The sequence below is a fragment of the Heptranchias perlo genome, chromosome 19 (assembly GCF_035084215.1).
Source record: "Heptranchias perlo isolate sHepPer1 chromosome 19, sHepPer1.hap1, whole genome shotgun sequence".
NCBI lineage: Eukaryota > Metazoa > Chordata > Chondrichthyes > Hexanchiformes > Hexanchidae > Heptranchias > Heptranchias perlo.
Window position 1 is genome coordinate 26,752,941 of NC_090343.1, and position 22,300 is coordinate 26,775,240.

A 22,300-nucleotide genomic window follows, 5' to 3' on the forward strand; every position below is an offset into this window, starting at 1 on the left:
CAGAACGTTGCAGTTTGTCTACATTTAGAGCAAAACTTTAAGCCTAAGCAATTTTTTTCGTTGAAAAGTTGATTTAAATTGTCTAATATTCTTAAAAAGTTGTGTCTGTTGCTGTTTTTAACACAGGGTTCAGTAGCAAAATGAATCCTCAAACCTAACGAAGCTCAGTGCAAGGTATTGGTAATCATGGAGAACATAACAAGTGTGATGGAGATAATGAACAATTCAGTGAATCAGACTGAAGACATGAAGAGAATGCCCCAGAATCCTCTCGAGTACCAGGTAGTCACTATACTTTTGGCCCTGTTGATCTGTGGAGTGGGGATAGCTGGGAACATCATGGTTGTGCTAGTGGTGCTGAAGACCAAACACATGAGAACTCCCACCAACTGCTATCTGGTGAGCCTGGCCATCGCAGACCTGATTGTCCTCTTGGCGGCTGGCCTGCCCAATATCACAGAGAGCGTGGCCGCCTCTTGGGTCTATGGATACGCAGGCTGCCTTTGCATCACATATCTTCAATACTTAGGCATCAACGCGTCCTCGTGTTCCATCACCGCTTTTACCATAGAGCGGTACATTGCGATCTGCCACCCCATCAAAGCTCAGTTCATCTGCACCGTGTCCAGAGCCAAGAAAATAATCGCATTTGTATGGGCCTTCACATCTGTATACTGCGTAATGTGGTTCTTTTTGCTGGATATCAAGCAGATCCCACATGTTAATGGCGTTGAGGTAGTTTGTGACTATAAAGTGTCCAGAAACCATTACTTGCCCATTTACTTTCTGGACTTCACTATATTCTTTGTGATTCCTTTATTCGTGGCCACAGTTCTTTATGGGCTCATTGCTCGGATACTGTTCCTGAATCCGATCCCCAGCACACCCCAGGATACAGTCAATAACTCCATTCACAAGGGACGCACCAACACCATCAAGATGTCCTGTCGCCGCAACAAGAGCGCGCAATCTTCAAGAAAGCAGGTAACAATGTATCCCAGTTTAAAAACGTTCAATGAATTGTCATTTTCTGTTCCGCTATGCTTCTTTCATTATCTTCAATTGTTTGGTACCAGATCATTCTACTTCATCTGTTTGCATAAATTTTATGTCTAGGAATATTAGAAAGGTATAATACATGGGAATTGTGGAGCTAATCACGGGGTAACCAAGAGGTTTGAATAAACAGGGCTGCTTCCACATGTTGTGGGTTCTATACAGCTAATAAACTAGAATATGGCTGGGCAGTCAAACATGTTCTAGAAATCATTCATAATATACAACAAGCCAGGTTTGTTTCCTGCAATAGCTGTATATTAATGCTGAAATGGACAACTAATAAATAAATCATAATTTGAGATTTGAACATATATTTTTTGCCGACATAATCTTACATAAGTTATTTTCTTAATCGAAACATTCTTTTTGCATAGATATTGTCGAAGTACCTGAAAATACCGGGCTGTTAAAACATATTTGATGTTTAGACAATGTTTCACTGGTGATCACAAAGGCACATCCCACTCCAATACTCTGAAATAAACGAAGACCTTTCATTTTTACGCAATGCAACTTTATATTTTGTAAATTTGAAACACTAGAAAGCAGAATTCCCGAAGGTTACAGTAGGTGGCGATATGAGTCCTCTCTAAAAACTCAAAGGAAAAACACTTTCGCCCTCCTCTATATTCTGTGTAATCTGTCCTCACAGATAAACAATGTAACTATGAATTTTAAATTAATTTGCTGTTAATTTAACTCCAGTAGCCAAAATGCGACTGTTTAATTACAGCAAAAAAACTGAATGAAGATTCAAATAGTGGCTTCTTCTAAAGCTCACCTTGGAGTCTAACAGGTAACCTTTAGCACGAATACTTGCGTTTGGAGTCTGCATCGAGTTACACCGTGCAGTTGCATGCGCTTTAGTCAAGGAACAGTGGCACTGCATCAGGTCTTCCTAAACTTTAATTTTAAATAAAACAATCACTATCCGTAATAAAAAGCTGAAGAGATGTGCGACTACCTCTCGATACCAGCTTGCTCACTCTTATATTGCGATCCCTGTATTCCTGTGAAGCTCAAACGTTTCACAGCAGCACAAAACATGCACTATATTTTAGCATTCAAATAACACGATTTCTGAATCAAATAGTAGGGAATAGAAAGTTGTCACAAGACTATCAATGAATGGATATTTAAGAACATATTAAAAGACTTATAATACATACAGATCTCTTCAATATTGAGTTTGAGAGTGATGTAGTTAAGTCCGAAACTAGGGTCTTAAATTTAAACAAAGCCAATTAGGTAGGTATGAGGGGCGAATTGGCTAAGATAGATTGGGACATTAGATTAAAAGATATAATGGTAGATAAGCAATGGTGAACATTTAAAGAAATTATTCATAATTCTCAACGAATATGCGTTCCTTTGAGGAATAAAAACTCCATGGTAAAAGTGATCCAACCTTGGTTAACTAGAGAAGTTAAAGGTAGTATCAGATTAAAAGTAGAGCCTTAGAATGTTGCCAACAAGAATAGTAAGCCTGAGGATTGGGAGGGCTTTAGAAATCAGCAAAGGATGGCCAAGAAATTGACAAAGAGGGAGAAAATTGAGAGTAAACTAGCAAGAAATATAAAAACGGATTGTAAGAGCTTCTACAAGGGTGTGAAAAGGAAGAGAGCAGTGAAAGTAAACGTGGGTCCCATAGAGGCAGAGACAGGAGAAATTATAATGGGGAATAAGGAAATGGCAGAGATGTTAAACAAATATTTGTAGCTGTCTTCACAGTAGAAGACACAACAAAAATATCGGAAACAGTGGGGAACCAAGGGTCCAATGAGAGTGAGGAACTTAAACGAATTAAGAAAAAGTACTGGAGAAATTAATGGGACTAAAAGCTGACAAATCCCCTGAACCTGATGGCCTACATCTTAGGGTTTTAAAGAGGTGGCTGCAGAGATAGTGGACTTTGATCTTCCAGAATGCCCGAGATTCCAGAATCGTCTCTATGGATTGGTAGGTAGCAAATGTAATGCCGCTATTCAAGAAAGGAAGGAGAGAGAAAATAGGCCAGTCAGTCTGACGCAGTAGTAGGGAAAATGCTAGAATCTATTATTAAGGAAGTAGTAACAGGGCACTTAGAAAATCATAATTGATTAAGCAGAGTCAACTCGGTTTTATGAAAGGGAAATCATGTATGACAAATCTGTTAGAGTTTTTTGAGGGGGTAACTAGCAGGGTAGATAAGAGGGAACTAGTGGATGTAGTATATTTGGATTTCAAAAAGGCATTTGATAAGGTGCCACACAAGAGATTGTTACACAAGATTAGGGCTCGTGGGATTGGGGGTAATATATTAGCATGGATTGAGGATTGGTTAATGGACAGAAAACAGAGAGTAGGAATAAACGGGTCATTTTCAGGTTAGCAGGTTGTAGCTAGTGGGGTGCTGCAAGGATCAGTGCTTGGGCCTCAGTTGTTTATAATATATATCAATGACTTAGATGAGGGGACCGAGTGTAATATATCCAAGTTTGCTGATGATACAAAGCTAGGTGGGAAAATAAGCTGCGAGGAGGTAGCAAAGAGGCATCAAAGAGGTAGGAAGAATAGAAAACGAGAATTTTTTTAAAAGGTGAGAGACTAAGAAATGTTGGTATTCAGAGGGATTTGGGTGTTCTTGTACATGAATCACAGCAAGTTAACATGTAGGTACAGTAAACGATTAGGAAGTCAGATGGCATATGAGCCTTTATTGCAAAGGGGCTGGAGTATAAGAGTAAGGAGGCCTTGCTGCAATTATATAGGGCTCTAGTGAGACCACACCTGGAGTACTGTGTAAAGTTTTGGTCTCCTTACCTAAGGAAGGATATACTTGCCTTAGAAGGGGTGCAACGAAGGTTCGCTAGATTGATTTCTGGGATGAGAGGGCTGACCTACGAAGAGAAATTGTGTAGAATGGGCCTACATTCTCTGATTTTAGAAGAATGAGTGATGATCTCATTGAAACGTATCTTCAGAGTGCTTGACAGGGTAGAGAGGCTGTTTCCCCTGGCTGGAAAGTCTAGAACTAAGGGTTATAGTCTCAAGATAAGGGGTCGGCCATTTAGGACCGAGATGAGGAAACATTTCTTCACTCAGAGAATTGTGAATCTTTGGAATCCTCTACCCCGGAGGGATGTGGATACTTTGTCGTTGTGTATATTCAAGACTGAGATCGAGACACTAAGGGAATCAAGGGATGTTGGGAAAGGGTGGGAAAGAGGAGTTGAGGTAGAAGATCAGCAATGATCTTATTGAATGGCAGAGCAGGCTCGGGGGGCCGTATGTCCTACTCCTGCTCCTATTTTTTATATTCTTATGTTCTAATATTATTTGATGTGGAGATGCCGGTGATGGACTGGGGTTGACAATTGTAAACAATTTTACAACACCAAGTTATAGTCCAGCAATTTTATTTTAAATTCACAAGCTTTCGGAGGCTTCCCCCTTCCTCAGGTGAACTATGTGAAATGAAGTCCTCGAAATGAAATCGCATTTATAATTCACAGAACAATGCTTGGTGAGTACAGACAGTTTTTTCAACTGCCCGTTGCCAAGGCAATCAGTGTGCAGACAGACAGGTGTTACCTGCCAGGTCTCACAGAATATACAAATCACCAAAAAAAAAAAAAAAAACCAACAAACAAAAAAAAACAGAGATAGAGAGGTAGAAACATAGAAAAGACAGCAACTGACCCGTTATATTAAAAACAGATAACATTTGTTCGCTGGTGGGGTAACGTGTAGCGTGACATGAACCCAAGATCCCGGTTGAGGCCGTCCTCATGGGTGCGGAACTTGGCTATCAATTTCTGCTCGACGATTTTGCGTTGTCGTGTGTCTCGAAGGCCGCCTTGGAGAACGCTTACCCGAAGGTCGGTGGATGAATGTCCATGACTGCTGAAGTGTTCCCCGACTGGGAGGGAACCCTCCTGTTTGGCGATTGTTGCGCAACAATCGCCAAACAGGAGGGTTCCCTCCCAGTCGGGGAACACTTCAGCAGTCATGGACATTCATCCACCGACCTTCGGGTAAGCGTTCTCCAAGGCGGCCTTCGAGACACACGACAACGCAAAATCGTCGAGCATAAATTGATAGCCAAGTTCCGCACCCATGAGGACGGCCTCAACCGGGATCTTGGGTTCATGTCACGCTACACGTTACCCCACCAGCGAACAAATGTTATCTGTTTTTAATATAACGGGTCAGTTGCTGTCTTTTCTATGTTTCTACCTCTCTATCTCTGTTTTTTTTTGTTTGTTGGTTTTTTTTTTTTTGGTGATTTGTATATTCTGTGAGACCTGGCAGGTAACACCTGTCTGTCTGCACACTGATTGCCTTGGCAACGGGCAGTTGAAAAAACTGTCTGTACTCACCAAGCATTGTTCTGTGAATTATAAATGCGATTTCATTTCGAGGACTTCATTTCACATCGTTCACCTGAGGAAGGGGGAAGCCTCCGAAAGCTTGTGAATTTAAAATAAAATTGCTGGACTATAACTTGGTGTTGTAAAATTGTTTACAAATATTATTTGACACATTGCTATGCTTGGTTTCATTGCTATAAAAAAATCCTGTATATTTGTCATAATTTCTTGGGCAGTTTTACATAACTAATTTTCTCTAGTTTATTTGTGTCTTTAATGCCATTTAGAAATCCTTTCAGTCAAGATGCCTTAATCATCCATAAAGTTTATTCATTGGGTAGACAAGCCATAAAGATCAGGAAGGTTCCACATTTGAGCTCAGATCTATGCTGATTACCCTATTTCAAGCAGTAAAGCATGCCACAATTTACCTTAACACTCTTTGGTGATTAGGAGTAAAAGTAGTTGTGCCCTTGCATAAAAGTAGTTGTGCCCTTGCTCCCTGATTAGTATTTAATGACCCATTTTTAGAGTCATGTGCATCAGCTAAGAATGTGATGCCCTAGCAAGCAAATAGCCTTCTGATACTCATTGTCAGTGTTTACAGATGAATAATGACTACTTAGGCAAGATATTGAAGGGCACTCAGTGCCCATGGATTGGTACCCAGTAAGGTAACAATGCTTTCAGTAGGGGAAGGGACAAGGAAAGAAAAAATGATAAGATTTTTAAAAAATCTTCCATTACATTTTGATGCAGTGCTTCAAGTTTTGTTCACTGATTCTCAACAAGATATCGAGTTCAGATTGGCATTTAAGTCTGCCACATTATTTTATTGGTGAAATGTTATTTTCTGATGCATAATCCTGATGGGCTTTAGTATATCAACCCCTTTGAGATGGAGGCGAACATCCCATTAGCCTTTTTGATTACTTTTTGTATGTTTGCACTAGCTTTTAGTGATTTGTGTACTTGGGTGTCTAAATCCCTTTGCTTCTCCACAGCTCCTAGTTTCTTGCCATTAAGAAAATATTCTGAATTTTCTTTCTCAGATCCAAAGTGGATGATCTCAAATTCCCCACATTGAACTCCATCTGCCAAAGTTTGGCTCATTCACGTAGTCTGTCTATGTCCCTATCCAACTTCCTTGACTACCCCTTGACTTATTTTGAAATTCCCTTGTACCCCTGGTATTTTGTTCTCTTCCTCCACTGTGAGAATGGATGCAAAGTACTCAATAAGTCTGCCCAACTCAACTCAGACAAGAAACAGAAACAGTGTCAAGAGGAGACAAAAATGAAAAGATAAGCCTGTAAATTGATAAGCCTTTAGAAAACACTTAAATACAAGTTAAATGGTGGAAACATAAGGGACAAAATTAGTCAAATAAAAAAGGCACAAGTCATAAATGAACATTTTGAACAGCCGTAGTTGCCCAATGAACAATGATGTCTAACCTAATCTAAAGAAGCCCGATACAAAAGACTAGTCTCCACCTAACAAAATCAAATTGATAATCAAGAAGTATTAATGCCAAAACCTGTGGAACCTACATTATCTGCACTCTAATAACTACCTTTCCAATTATATACCACAATTTTTGTGGGGCAAAGATGTGTATGAGACATCACTTCATTGTACAACACACGCACATCAATATCTTGTATGACATGAATCAGTGCCGCAGTCTCCTGTATGCCATCAATCAGTATCACAGTCAAAAAAAGATTAAATTCAATTTATGTTAGAAGTATTGCATGTGTTTATTTCCATACTTATGATATTGTTGTACCATTCAGGCAAGACCAAAATTTGAGAACTCTCAATTATTTGCAATTTTCATACTCACCTGGGAGGGTCCCCCTCTATAAAGGAGGTTCCACTCTACTTAATTCAGGAATGATTATTAACCTGCAAATTATATATTTTATAACAACAAGTACTTGCATTTATATAGTGCCTTTAATGTAGTAAAATGTCCCAAGGCGCTTCACAGGAATAATTTCCAAACAAAATGTGACACCGAGTCATATAACGAGATATTAGGACAGGTGACCAAAATTTAAGAACATAAGAAATAGGAGCATGAGTAGGTCATACAGCTCCTCGAGCCTGCTCCGCTGTTCAATAAGATCATGGCTGATCTTCGACCTCAACTCCACTTTCCCGCCCGACCCCCATATCCCTTGATTCCCGTAGAGTCCAAAAATCTATCTATCTCAGCCTTGAACATATTCAATGACTGAGCATCCACAGCCCTCTGGGGTAGGGAATTTCAAAGATTCACAACCCTCCTCATCTCAGTCTTAAATGGCCGAACTCTTATCCTGAGACTCTGCCCCCTAGTTCTAGACTCTCCAGCCAGGGGAAACAACCTCTCAGCATCTACCCTGTCGAGTTGTCAAAGATATGTTATATATGTTATATGTTTCAATGAGATCACCTCTCATTCTTCTAAACTCCAGGGAGTACAGGCCCATTCTACTCAATCTCTCCTCATAGGACAACCCCCTCATCCCAGGAAACAATGTAGTGAACCTTCACTGCACCCCCTCTAAGGCAAGTATATCCTTCCTTAGATAAGGAGACCAAAACTGTACACAGTACTCCAGGTAAGGTCTCACCAAAGTCCTGTACAATTGTTGTAAGACTTCCTTACTCTTGTACTCCAACCACCTTGTAACAAAGGCCAACATGCCATTTGCCTTCCTAATTGCTTTCTATACCTGCATGCTAACTTTTTGTGTTTCTTGAATCAGGACACCCAAATCGCTCTGAACACCAACATTTAAAAGTTTCTCACCATTTAAAAAATATTCTGTTTTTCTATTCTTTCTACCAAAGTGAATAACCTCACATTTTCCCACATTATACTCCATCTGCCACCTTCTTGCCCACTCACCTAACCTGTCTATGTCCCTTTGCAGACTCTTTGTGTCCTCCTCACAGCTTACTTTCCCACCTAGCTTTGTATCGTCAGCAAACTTGGATACATTACACTTGGTCCCTTCATCTAAGTCATTAATATAGATTGTAAATAGCTGAGGCCCAAGCACTGATCCTTGCGGCACTCCACTAGTTACAGCCTGCCAACCTGAAAATGACCCGTTTATCCCTAATCTCTGTTTTTTGTCCATTAACCAATCCTCAATCCATGCTAATATATTACCCCCAACCCCAAGAGCCTTTATCTTGCGTAACAACTTTTCATGTGGCATCTTATTGAATGCCTTTTTGAAAATCCAAATAAACTACATCCACTGGTTCCCCTTTATCTACCCTGCTAGTTACATCCTCAAAAAACTATAATAAATTTGTCAGACACAATTTCCCTTTCATAGAACCGTGTTGACTCTCCCTAATCATATTATGATTTTCTAAGTGCCCTGTTACTTCTTCCTTAATAATGGATTCCAGCATTTTCCTGACAACTGAGGTCAGGCTTACTGGCCTGTAGTTCCCTGTTTTCTCTCTCCCTCCTTTCTTGAATAACGGGGTTACATTTGCTACCTTCCAATCCGCTGGGACTGTTCTAGAATCAAGGGAATTTTGGAAGATCATAATCAATGCATCCACTATCTCTGCAGCCACCTATTTTAGAACCCTAGGATGTAGGCCATCAGGTCCAGGGGATTTATCGGCTTTTAGTCCCATCAGCTCCTCCAGTACTTTTTCTCTACTGATATTAATGACTTTAAGTTCCTCACTCTCATTAGCCCCTTGGTTCGCCATTATTTCTGGTATGCTTTTTGTGTCTTAAAGGAGGAGAGAGAGGTAGAGAGGGGGAAAGGTTTAGGGTGGGAATTCCAGAGCTTAGGGCCTAGGTAGCCGAAGGCACGGCTGCTAATGGTGGAGCGGTTAAAATCGGGGATGCACAAGAGGCAAGAATTGGAGGAGCGCAGAGATCTCGGAGGTTTGCAGGGCTGGAGGAGGTTACAGAGACTGGGAGGGGTGAGGTTTTGGAGGAATTTGAAAACAAGGATGAGAATTTTAAAATCAAGTGTTCCTGAACCGGGAGCCAATGTGGGTCAGCGAACACAGGGGTGATGGGTGAACGGGACTTGGTGCGAGTTAGGATACAGGCAACAGAGTTTTTGATGAGCTCAAGTTTACGGAGAGTGCAAGTTGGGAGGCCACGGGTAGGCGATCTACGGCTGCCTGCTTTCTGACACCACCGAAAGTTAAAATCTGCCCTATACTTAAAATATCTACTTTAGTTTGATCTACTATAGTGTTTTTGCAGAGAGGTCAAAGATACATCTATTCTTGCTGTTTGAGGAGTAGATCAAAGATATATTTCTGTCGAAAGTGAATCTAAAGATTATTTTCAGACTAATCTAAAGTAGCATGCACCAAAGGGATTTTAATCCTTACCCTAACATAAGAACATAAGAAATAGGAGCAGGAGTAGGACAATCGGCCCTCGAGCCTGCTCCGCCATTCAATAAGATCATGGCTGATCTGATCCTAACCTCAAATCTAAATTCTTGTCCAATTTCCTGCCCGCTCCCCGTAACCCCTAATTCACTTTACTTCCAGGAAACTGTCTATTTCTGTTTTAAATTTATTTAATGATGTAGCTTCCACAGCTTCCTGGGGCAGCAAATTCCATAGACCTATTACCCTCTGAGTGAAGAAGTTTCTCCTCATCTCAGTTTTGAAAGAGCAGCCCCTTATTCTAAGATTATGCCCCCTAGTTCTAGTTTCACCCATTCTTGGGAACATCCTTACCGCATCCACCCGATCAAGCCCCTTCACAATCTTATAGGTTTCAATAAGATCGCCTCTCATTCTTCTGAACTCCAATAAGTAGAGTCCCAATCTACTCAACCTCTCCTCATATGTCCGCCCCCTCATCCCCGGGATTAACCGAGTGAACCTTCTTTGTACTGCCTCGAGAGCAAGTATGTCTTTTCTTAAGTATGGAGACCAAAACTGTATGCAGTATTCCAGGTGCGGTCTCACCAATACCTTATATAACTGCAGCAATACCGCCCTGTTTTTATATTCTATCCCCCTAGCAATAAAAGGCAACATTCCGTTGGCCTTCTTGATCACCTGCTGCACCTGCATACTAACTTTTTGATTTTCTTGCACTAGGACCCCCAGATCCCTTTGTACTGCAGTACTTTCCAGTTTCTCGCCTTAAGATAATAACTTGCTCTCTGATTTTTCCTGCCAAAGTGCTGAATGTAGGCGTCGGAAATATTTGTGATATCAAACGCCCTTGACATTAAGGCAGCATTTGACCGAGTGTGGCACCAAGGAGCCCTAGTTAAATTGAAGTCAATGGGAATCAGGGGGAAAACTCTCCAGTGGCTGGAGTCATACCTAGCACAAAGGAAGATGGTAGTGGTTGTTAGAGGCCAATCATCTCAGCACCAGGGCATTGCTGCAGGAGTTCCTCAGGGCAGTGTCCTAGGCCCAACCATCTTCAGCTGCTTCATCAATGACCTTCCCTCCATCATGAGGTCAGAAATGGGGATGTTCGCTGATGATTGCACAGTGTTCATTTCCATTTGCAACCCCTCAAATAATGAAGCAGTCCGAGCCCGCATGCAGTAAGACCTGGACAACATTCAGGCTTGGGCTGATAAGTGGCAAGTAACATTCGCACCAGATAAGTGCCAGGCAATGACCATCTCCAACAAGAGAGAGTCTAACCACCTCCCCTTGACATTCAACGGCATTACCATCGCCAAATCCCCCACCATCAACATCCTGGGGGTCACCATTGACCAGAAACTTAACTGAACCAGCCATATAAATACTGTGGCTACAAGAGCAGGTCAGAGGTTAGGTATTCTGCGGCAAGTGACTCACCTCCTGACTCCCCGAAGCCTTTCCACCATCTACAAGGCACAAGTCAGGAGTGTGATGGAATACTCTCCGCTTGCTTGGATGAGTGCAGCTCCAACAACACAAGAAGCTCGACACCATCCAGGACAAAGCAGCCCGCTTGATTGGCACCCCATCCACCACCCTAAACATTCACTCCCTTCACCACCGGCGCACAGTGGCTGCAGTGTGTACCATCCACAGGATGCACTGCAGCAACTCGCCAAGGCTTCTTCGACAGCTCCTCCCAAACCCATGACCTCTACCACCTAGAAGGACAAGAGCAGCAGGCACATGGGAACAACACCACCTGCACGTTCCCCTCCAAGTCACACACCATCCCGACTTGGAAATATATCGCCGTTCCTTCATTGTCGCTGGGTCAAAATCCTCGAACTCCCTTCCTAACAGCACTGTGGGAGAACCGTCACCACACGGACTGCAGCGGTTCAAGAAGGCGGCTCACCACCACCTTCTCAAGGGCAATTAGGGATGGGCAATAAATGCCGGCCTCGCCAGCGATGCCCACATCCCATGAACAAATTTTTTAAAAAAGCAGTTTGATGCTTCTTTTGTACTCCTTGACTTTTTAAATGCATAGATTCTTTTAAAATGCTAAGTTAATATTACAGGAGCTTGCTGGCAGATGCTGCTTAATCACCTTGCAGAACATAAATATTTCCTCAAGTTAATCCTCCATCTTAGTTTGTCAACCACCCAACTTAGAGCAATGATTTGAATATTGAGCTAGTGGGAGTGGTGTCCAAATTTGCAGCTGATATTGAAACAGAAGGCATAGTAAATTATGCTAAGCACCAAAGGAAGCTGCAGTGGAATATTGATAAGATGGTGGAATCGGCAAAAAAAAGGCAGTTGGAATTCAATACCAGTAAATGTGAGGTGGTACATTTTTGTAAAAAGATATGTGTTATGCTTTGAATAGTGGAAGGCTGGGTGATGTGGAAGTGCAGAGGGATTGGAGGGTTCAGGTTCACAGAACCTCAAGTCCATAATGCTGTTAAAAACACTAATGGAATACTATGTTTTATGGCAACTGGGTTCCATGGTCTAACCAGGGCTTTGTATAGCTGTAGCAAAACTTCCTCCCCTTTATATTCTAGTCCTCTAGTTATAAAGACTAACATTCCATTTTGATTAATTTTTGTACCTGACTACTACATTTTAGTGATCTGTATACACGGACCCCTAAATCTCTTTGGAACTCCACTGTTCCACGCTTTTCACCATTTAAAAAATACTCGGATCTATCCTTTTTTGGTCCAAAATGGATGACCTCACTGCGTTGAAGTCCATCTGCCACAGTTTTGCCCACACACTTAATCGATCAATGTCTCTTTGTAATTTTATGCTCCCATCTGCACGACTTACTATGCCGCCAATCTTTGTATCATTGGCAAACTTGGATATATGACTTTCTATTGTGTTATCTAAGTCATTAATAAATATAGTGAATAGTTGAGGCCCCAGCATAGATCCTCATGGGACACCACTAGTCACTTCCTTCCAATTCGAGTATGTATGCATTATCCCTACTCTCTGCCTTCTACCGCCTAACCTAATCCCCTAAGCAGGTCAAAGAATTAAAGGCAAATTAATGAGCTTTAATTATGGGGAACCTTAACAAATGCCTTCTGGAAGTCCATAAAAACTACATCCAGTCATTCCCCTGTCTACAACTTTAGTTACTTCCTCAAAAAATTCAATTAGGTTCGTTAGACAGGACTAACATATCATGGTCCATACTTGCTTCAAGTAAAGAACGTGCATCTCAGCAGTCTCTCAATATTTAAAGAGTAGTTCAGCAGGAAAGATAAACCTAGCTCAATCAGTGATTCACAACAGTTTGTTATAAATGCATAATTAAAGAATAGTATTAGCCATTTATACAATCTTTTGTCTATTACACTGTAATTTAATGCTACAATACCAATAGTATAGCATAATTCAGTTTATTGCCTGTGTTTTATTTTGGCAAAGTTGAAATGTCACAGTCACAAGTTTTTCAGATTACTCAGAATAGATGCTCAAATTGTTTATACATTAAAAATCTGATTGCAAAACAAGCTTTTATATAATTTGATAAATATTAACATTGGGCTAATTCAATGTGATAATGCCAGGGATCATTTTTAAATGTTTGTTAGCAGCGGCTATGTGCTCGAAACAGTCTTTTATAATACTTTGCTTTGTAAGTACTGTATATCCATTTGTATATCTGTATATACTAAATATGCATGCCGGAGAAAGGGGGATAACTTAATTTAGTTCAATAGAAGAGTCTGCTGCCATGTTGTTGAACAATGCTTTTCTTTCTGTCATGTTTGTTATGTCTGTGGAAAATCATAGAATCAAAGAATCATAGAATGGCTACAGCACAGGAGACCATCTGGCCCATCGAGTCCATGCTGGCTCTTTGTAAGAGCAATCCAGTCCCATTCCCCAGCTGTTTCCCCGTAGCCCTGCAATTTTTTTCCCTTCAAGTATTTATCCAATTCCTTTTTGAAAGCCAAGATTGAATCTGCTTCCACCACCCTTTCAGGCTGTGCATTCCAGATCATAACAACTAACTGGGTAAAAAAAATCCTCATGTCGTTTGCCTCTGGTTCTTTTGCCAATTACCTTAAATCTGCGTCCTCTGGTTACCGACCCTTCTACTGGAAACTATTTCTCTATCAAACCTCTGCATGATTTTGAACACCTCTATCAAATCTCCTCTTAACCTTCTCTGCTCTAAGGAGAGCAACCCCAGTTTCTCCATCTAACTGAAGACCCTCATCCTTGGTACCATTCTAGTAAATCTCTTCTGCACTCTCTCTAAGACTTTGACATTCTTCCTAAAGTGCGGTGCCCAGAATTGGACTCAATACTCCTGTTGTGGCCGAACCAGTGTTTTATAAAGGTTCAACAGAACTTCCTTGTTTTTGTACTCTATGCCTCGATTTATAAAGCCCAGGATCCTATATGCTTTTTTAACCGCTTTCTCAACCTGACCTGCCACCTTCAAAGATTTATGCATATATATGCCCAAGTCTCTCTGTTCTTGCATCCTCTTTAGAATTGTACCATTTGGTTTATATTGCCTCTCCTCATTCTTCCTGCCAAAATGTTTCACTTCGCACTTCTCTGCGTAAAATTTCATCTGCCATGTGTCCGCCCATTCCACCAGCCTGTCTATCCTAAATCTTTTTGGCTCATTCAAGTTAACCATAAGCTGCCAGGTCTTTTGAAAAATATACTTTACTTCTGTGGCTTTTTCCAAGTGTTCTATTCCTTCCATTGAGTCCTTCATGCCTTGGCCGTTGATGACTGACTCTGGACTATAGCCTATGATTCAAATATCTGAAATTAAATGTCAGACTGCCCACTGACGTTCTAAAAAAACTGGGCATTGTTCAGATCATGCTAATTATCTACTGCAAAAACAGTGAACCTTTTGTAGATCACTCAGATTATGTACACATTCCACATCCCAATTACTCAGAATGTCAGTGGGTAGCACTCTTGCCTCTGAGTCAGAAGGTTGTGGGTTCGTCCCATTCCACAGACTTGAGCACAAAGATTAAGGCTGATACTCCAGTGCTGTGCTGCACCATTGGAGGTGTCGTCTTTCAGATGAGACGTTAAACTAAGGCCCCGTCTGCCCTCTTAGGTGGATGCAAACTATCCCATGGCACTATTTCGAAGAGCAGGGGAGTTCTCCCCAGTGTCCTGGCCAATAATTATCCCTGAATCAACATCACTAAAACAGATTATCTGGTCATTACCACATTGTTGTTTGTGGGAGCTTGCTGTGCGCAATATATTACAACAGTGACTTCACTTCAAAAGTACTTCATTGGATGTCAAGTGCTTTGGGATGACCTGTGGTCATGAAAGGCTCTATAATGAAAGTCTTTCTTTCTTTGATTTCTATTTTTGATGCACTATTTCCATTCCCAGTATTGATGCTTCAGATACACCTACCTAAAATGTTTTTATCCATTCACTAATTTTATGGTTTTGAGACTTGGAAACATTTGGCTTTCTCTTTCTAGGTAATTTCCTGCTTCATTCAAATATAACTAACCCAGTGTAAAATATTGGTATTTTTCTTTCATTTCTCCAGACATTGATATCTCCTCTTTCTCCTTAATGGATTTCTCTTTGTGTTACTACAGATAGCAAATGCTTTCAAGGCTTATGTTTCTGACTCCTGATGTAAATGTACTCCTGGAGATTAATAGCCACCCTTTTTCTTCTGTGTGATCTGGACAAAATTTTCCTTTAAGTTCCTTAGCGTTTGAAATCTTACATTGACTTTTCTTAAATAAACAGACTCCTCTTTTGCTTCATGCACTGAGTGAGGGCTGATTACTTATCCAATTATTTTCCCTGATATTAAATCAACAGAGATTCTGGGAAGTAGTATTTACCATACAATAATTACTATAAATAATAATAAAAAAATCACTTCTGTTTTCCCAAAGGATTTATAGATAATAACGGTTTGGTCCTGAGATATTAACAAAAAGTGTATTAGGTTTGTGGCAAATTGTTTGTTGACCTCAGTGTCAGCTTGCCTCGGAGTCAAAAGGTTGCATCCCACTCCATAACCAGAGCACATCAATCGGCAGACACTGATATAGTACTGGAGGTACTGTCTTTCATATGAAACATTAAACTGAGGCCCTGTTTGCCTGTTCAGGTGGATGTAAAAGATACCAAAGCATTATTTTTGAGGAAGAGCCAGGGGTTCTCCCAGTATCCTGGCCAAAATTCATCCCTCAACCAACACTACCAAAACAGATAAACTAGTCATTCATCTCATTGCTATTTGTGGGGTTATGCTGTGCACAAATTGGCTTTGAAAACTGCTATATAAATGCAAGTTCTTTCTTTATCTCCTCTTGCTTTGCATGCAAATATTTCTGGTAATTTGCATTGTTAAAAGTGTTCAGTGTTTAATTATGCAAGCACCTGAATTTTTTTTTTCTTTCTTGGAAGGAAGGAGAAGTGTCTATCCAACAAATAATATTTCCTATCTGTGGAAAATTGTATCTTTTCTGGATGGTGATTTACCAGAGAATCCTCAGAGGATTCAGTTTACCTGTTCAAGAATGAACACTATTCAGTTTGATAATCTTTTCTCTTTTTTATGCATTGGTTTCCAGGTCACAAAAATGTTGGCAGTGGTGGTTATCCTTTTTGCCCTCCTCTGGATGCCCTACAGAACCTTGGTGGTTGTCAACTCTTTCATGAATACCCCTTACTTGAACACCTGGTTTCTGTTGTTCTGCAGGATGAGCATATACCTGAACAGCGCCATCAACCCTGTCATTTACAACCTAATGTCTCAGAAATTTCGTGCTGCCTTCAAAAAACTTTGCAAATGCAAACAGACACGGGCAGAGAAACCTACTGCCTACAACGTGCCTGTTTACTACAGTGTGATGAAAGATATGTCTCATGAAAGCCCTGATCATGATCTAACAGAACAAGAGGATATTAATGGCTACCCAATTTCTAACAAGAAGATAAATTTTAATAATTCTTGTTGTGATACTAACACATTTAGTGTTGCCTGAAGCGGTAATGATCATCTTATAAAACTAATATGGGAACATTAAATGCCCATTTGTCAAGCATATGGTTTAAATGATCCATTATTCCCCTTTGCTTACATGCTGTAAAATACTCTCAAAGGGAATATTTATTCCTTGATATTTTTAAAGTGAACAAATATAGTCATTCTAGGTTTTAAAGAGACAGTTATGCCTTTTCAGTTTCAGGCACAATTATGTTTTAAATCATAAATAAAAACTTTGATTTTGTATTTGGAAATGAAGGCTGCCATATTAAAAGAAACTGGCTTGATAAGAGGAGTGGAAAAGATTTCATGGTTAACTATTGGTAGCAAAATTGTAAACATGTTTTTATACTTGAATTTATGACTTTGCTAACAATAACAGAGGAAACCTCCTGCACTCCTTACCCTTCCCACAGTTTGTTAGTAGTCGAGTCACTGAAACATGTATATTATTTTAGTAATTCTAATATAATGATTCAGCTCCTAATAACCAGGAAATTTGGATTTGCCATGTCATTGGATCAAGAACAAGAGAAAGTCCAGGGTGTTTCTGAAGCGCTGCCATTTTATTATTTTTTTTAAGAAGAGAGCTGCAGCTGCATGTACAGGGACAAATATAACACCATAACAGCCCTATTACTATGTATCTTCCCTCGGTGAACATAAATTTTAAAAAACGGGTAATTTTAGGGCAGGCCACCCAAAATAAACAAACAGATAGTTTTTGAAATATTTGCTACATTCTTTGAATCCTTGGTTTTAGTAATTTTAAGGCAATCATAAATAAAGTAAAGTGCCATTTCTTCAACTTATGTGATTAGTAAATCATATTATTTTTCAATAGTTATCATTTTTGCTTAACATAATTTTACATTATTCGAATTCAAAATAAAAATGGATGCAACAGTACAAACATTTTTTTAAAATGATCAAATGTATTGCTTTAGATTTACCTTTTTTCTCTTGCACCCAGACTTTGAAATCCTATCCTGGTAATTCATAAAATAACTTTCTGTTGTGAGTTTTTAAATGAATTATGCTAATGTGTGTAATTTGCTAATGTTTATATAGAAATGTCCTCAAGCAAATGTTGCAGCTCAGCACAATATGTATTAGGATTAGGCCTTTGAGAGAACTTCACAATGCACTTTCTGTGAATGTTAATATTAAGTAAATATACTATAGGTTAATTTATTGAGCTTATTATGAATTATTGTCATTCCTTTGTCAGCACTGTGTAAAGTATGCAATTGTGTTTAAAATGCAAGCTGATCACATGGCATACAACAAAATATTCCTACAGCTTTTAAGTAGTTTTGTGAATTTGGTTGGGGCTAGAATGCCAACAAGCTTCATAGTCATGTCTACAATTATTTATGCTGTAAGTGTAAACCAACAATTAAATGTTGTTTGGAAGTTAGATATGTTTACTTTATTTGTATAGTATACTGATTTAATGTGTATCTCAATAGAAAATATTTTCGACTGGAACAGATGAGATCTTTTATTTATATAGTACAAATTAAATGATTCCATAAGTTGTTGTATATGTCTTGAATTGTAAAGTAATAAGACTGTATGTAATGTTTAGTGAATGTTCTTGTACTTAAGCATTTGTCCATTAAAGTGATAGATATAATGGCCATATCTCTGGTTGATATCCTATAATGTCAGATTTTCTGATGTCATTTCTTAAAGCCCATTGCTACTACCATCCTTATTTTCTCACCTATTAGCTTTCAGTTCATAATCTTTTTAACGTTTATTCTCATTTTAATTTGCATTTAAAAAAAAATATTTTATAATTAAATTATAGCATAAACCTGAATAAAATTTCAGAAAATTAACAAAGGAAGATAAACTTTTGTAGTTTTTGAGTTTGGAAAAATAACATTCAGTGATAATTGGTTGTAGATCTCTTGACAGAATGAGACACACAGGAGCTGAAACTGGTCATTGCCAATAGTGAGAAATAATGAGTCGGTAGCCTGTTTCACACTGCGCCCAATTTTCTTTTACACTGACATAAAATGGGCTGCCGATTCACCATGAGGCCATTTCGTGCTTCTGTCCAGACCAATGTCACCCCCACAATCTTAATAAATAAAAAACAACAGTTCTGATATTTCTTTGGGGTCTGCCAGTCTTCTGCTGTACCTCCATGGAGATTGGTGAAATCCCCCTGGAAAATAATGGAGGCCTGATTGTGCTGGCTCTCTGCAATTCCCAGGAGCTTTCTGTTTGCTTTGTAAGTGACGTAACCTCCATTCATTCCTTCCAAGTAAAATGTTGGCCAGGAGATAGAGGCAGGGGTAGGGTCACTCTAAGATGGGAGTTACCTCTCCTTAATCTCCAATAGAACCTAGCATAACAATGGAAGCTGGTACACAGTGATTGGAGATTTACTGGCCTCCACAAAGTAGTGGGCCCTACCAGTGATCTTCAGGCTGAGCGCCGAAGATTCTTTTGTAAATTTTTGCAGATAGGCCCCCTTGTTCAAATGGCTGAGGGAACCATGGCTGGGGTTGGGAGGAGGGGGCTGGGGTTGAGAGGAGGGGGCTGGGGCAGGGGGCAGGGGGCTGGGGGCTGGGGACCCCCCCCAGCCCCCCACCCATGGACAGGTACTGCCCTGGTGTTTGTGCCCACCTGTTCCATGTTAATTAGGTGCACACTTAGGAAAGAAATCCATACCTACACTTTGTATCCTTTGATGAAATGTTCACTTCAAAAATGATGTTACATCATTTTCCCCTTACTAAGAACCCATTCTAAATGATTAATGATTAAAGTTCGTGAGGTAACACCCTTACAGAATTTAGTTAATATCTACTTTTGCAAGATTTTTGAGATACCAGAAAAAATACAGGGTTAGGTCTGTTTTCAGGCCACATTTGAAAGAATAATGAACATTTTAGTTCCATGTCAGTGGCTTTTGTTACAGATGAGCCAAGACCATAAATGTTGATCCCTGAGGCTTTAATTGCAGATTTGGTTATAGCTGTGACAAGGCCAGAAATATCATGCTTGAGGCTTTCATTGTGGAACTGATCCAATATCTGAGTATATTAGGATAATTGGGTCTTGGTTGAGCAACAGTGCAATTTAAAAGAGTCAGTCTCTTCTAACCTCAGAGAATTACTGGATTAAAAAACAGATAGAAAGAAATTTAGAGAGATTGCTCACTGTTATCCTTATTATGCATAATGTAGCCAGATCAGGAAAGAGTTCAGTATTTTCCATTGAATACCAAGCAGAAATATTAAGATATGAAGAAAGAAAAAATAATGAAAAATGGTTTCAGACTAAAGTTAGCTTAAGACATTTAAAATGTATACAAGAAGAAGTAAGAGGGCAATAGAAAAACAGAGTACAGACGACAGCAAGAGAGATTATTTAAGGGGTGTTACAAATAGAAACATTATAGAACACAGGTGCATTCTCAGAATTTGTACCAGTCTACTCCACCCAGTCCTCGTAGTTTTAAAAAAAATATTTTGCTTCCGTTTACATCCCTAATTGGAAAGAACAGCAGATTACTCTAATAAATGTAATAATGAATATGATCACTAGATGGTTCATTGTGATTACAAGTTTTGTTGTTTTACAATGGTCAACAATGACATCAAAAGATAGGGCCTGACATTCCTGGGAAAAAGTAGATATGAGTAATGAATTTCAGGATAAAGCAACGATGGATGATTCATTCATATTTAACACTGCTCTGAGCATTCCTATCCCTCAAAAATAGGAATAGGCTAACAGAATGTGGAAAAGGTCATTAATGACAAATTTGTGTCGGGGGAACATGGTGTTACACCATTTTCATTCACTTTAGTAATCTGAGGAATATATATCCATTGTTTCACTAAATGTCACGGAGGGCGGGGGAGATGCAAAAACATGCCTAGTATCTATTTGATGCGTCTACTTATGAGCAAAGCAATACTACTAAAATACATCAAGAACGGTAACATAAAAAAAATTAAAATAACAATTTATATTTCCAGTTACTGCAGGATGAAAAACATCGCCACAGTTATGATGGTATGGTCTACAAAGCACCCATTTTCCCCAAAAACTGCTGCCAACTGTTAGGTTTTAACACAAGTTCTGGCTTCTGGCTGAATGACTTCTTCTCTCTAAATTGCAAAATTTTGCAGCACACTACGTATGAAGATGACCTTGGAAATTTTTTCGGGGTTGTGGAACAGAACCGCACCTGATGTGTCCAGACAAGGTAAGCAGTGCTTCAAATGCTGATTGTGTGTTCCACCAGAATTCAGATGGAAGCAAGAGCTTTATTGCGCTCTCTCTCTCTGCCTCGGTTTGGGGCTTCCTGAAAGATATTCACAGCCAGGGCTGTAAAGGGTAGTCTTGGTCCCCCAGCTGCCAATCCTTCCAGTCTGCCAGCTCCCTCAAATAGACTGGAATATGGATTTGTACATAATTAAGCGTTGCAGCTAGTGCCATGGGTATGTTGCTGTCACCTGAATTATTGTGTTCTTGTGATTTGAGATCACCTGAATTGTAATGGAACAGTAGATTTTGCAATTGATATATGCTACAGAGTTGTTGTGATGATTCCTAATGGCTATATGAGTGCCACAATGAGGCCCTGCACTTCGGGAAACCAACCACCTAGTAAAAATGCTGTGTCCCTTGAGCTGATGTCTCCTTTCCTTGGAGAAAGTGATATTAATGTTGCCCCTAACAACCAAGGTTTCAGCTTGATGCATTGATGGACTGACATCTGGCAAATGTCACTAGCGGTGGCTGGAAAGGGTCCAGTGGAATAAAAGTTCAATGCGGTCATGGGTTTCATCACATTGGGCAGTCTGTCCCTGTGTTGAATCTTGTCTGAAGGCCGCTCCAGTATATTGCACAACTCAGCGTAGAAAACAAAGGGAAGTCTCTTCAGACACGCCCAAGTAGTTGCTCCTGGGTTGGATAAGAAAGAGCGGGAAATTCAACTTCCCATGAAACAGGTGCGAAGTCAGTAGAACGACCGTGCTGCCCATCCATAGTTGGTGTTGGGCCTCATTTAAATACCGCCGATGAGCTGTGGACTCCAAATGGTTGCTCTGCTGCAGCTCTCCAGTTGTAGGACGGTGGGAAGCCATGTCTAGGGGAGAAGTGGGGATCCTGGATGGGGCCTCAAATGGGCCGGAGCCTTTTTCTAGGCCCAGGAGGAGCATACCACTTGGTCCCACAAAAATCAAAATCAAAAATCTAGCCTGTTTCTGAGCTGCCTCCAACAGTCCCTTTAAGGGCCATTGATTAGGCCATTCACCACCTGGTAAAAATAGGAAGAATATGCACAGCCCATTTGTACTTATTGTAAGGGGGACCCTACAACCAGCATAGCACCTCAATTTCTATATTTAAGCAGCCTTACACCCGAAATAGGTGGGCAAGCTGCTCCACCCATTTACAGGCCCACCCAAAAATTGCATCAAGAAGGGCT

General features: G+C 40.1%; 1 protein-coding gene across 1 annotated transcript; it reads left to right on the forward strand.

Moving 5' to 3' along the window:
• Positions 1–186: 186 nt before the first annotated feature.
• On the forward strand, positions 187–16,834 carry LOC137335457 (thyrotropin-releasing hormone receptor-like). The gene is made up of 2 exons (XM_068000805.1): positions 187–984; positions 16,421–16,834. Exons 1-2 carry the CDS (start codon positions 187–189, stop codon positions 16,832–16,834), a joined length of 1,212 nt encoding a protein of 403 aa, XP_067856906.1.
• The last annotated feature ends 5,466 nt before the right edge of the window (positions 16,835–22,300 follow it).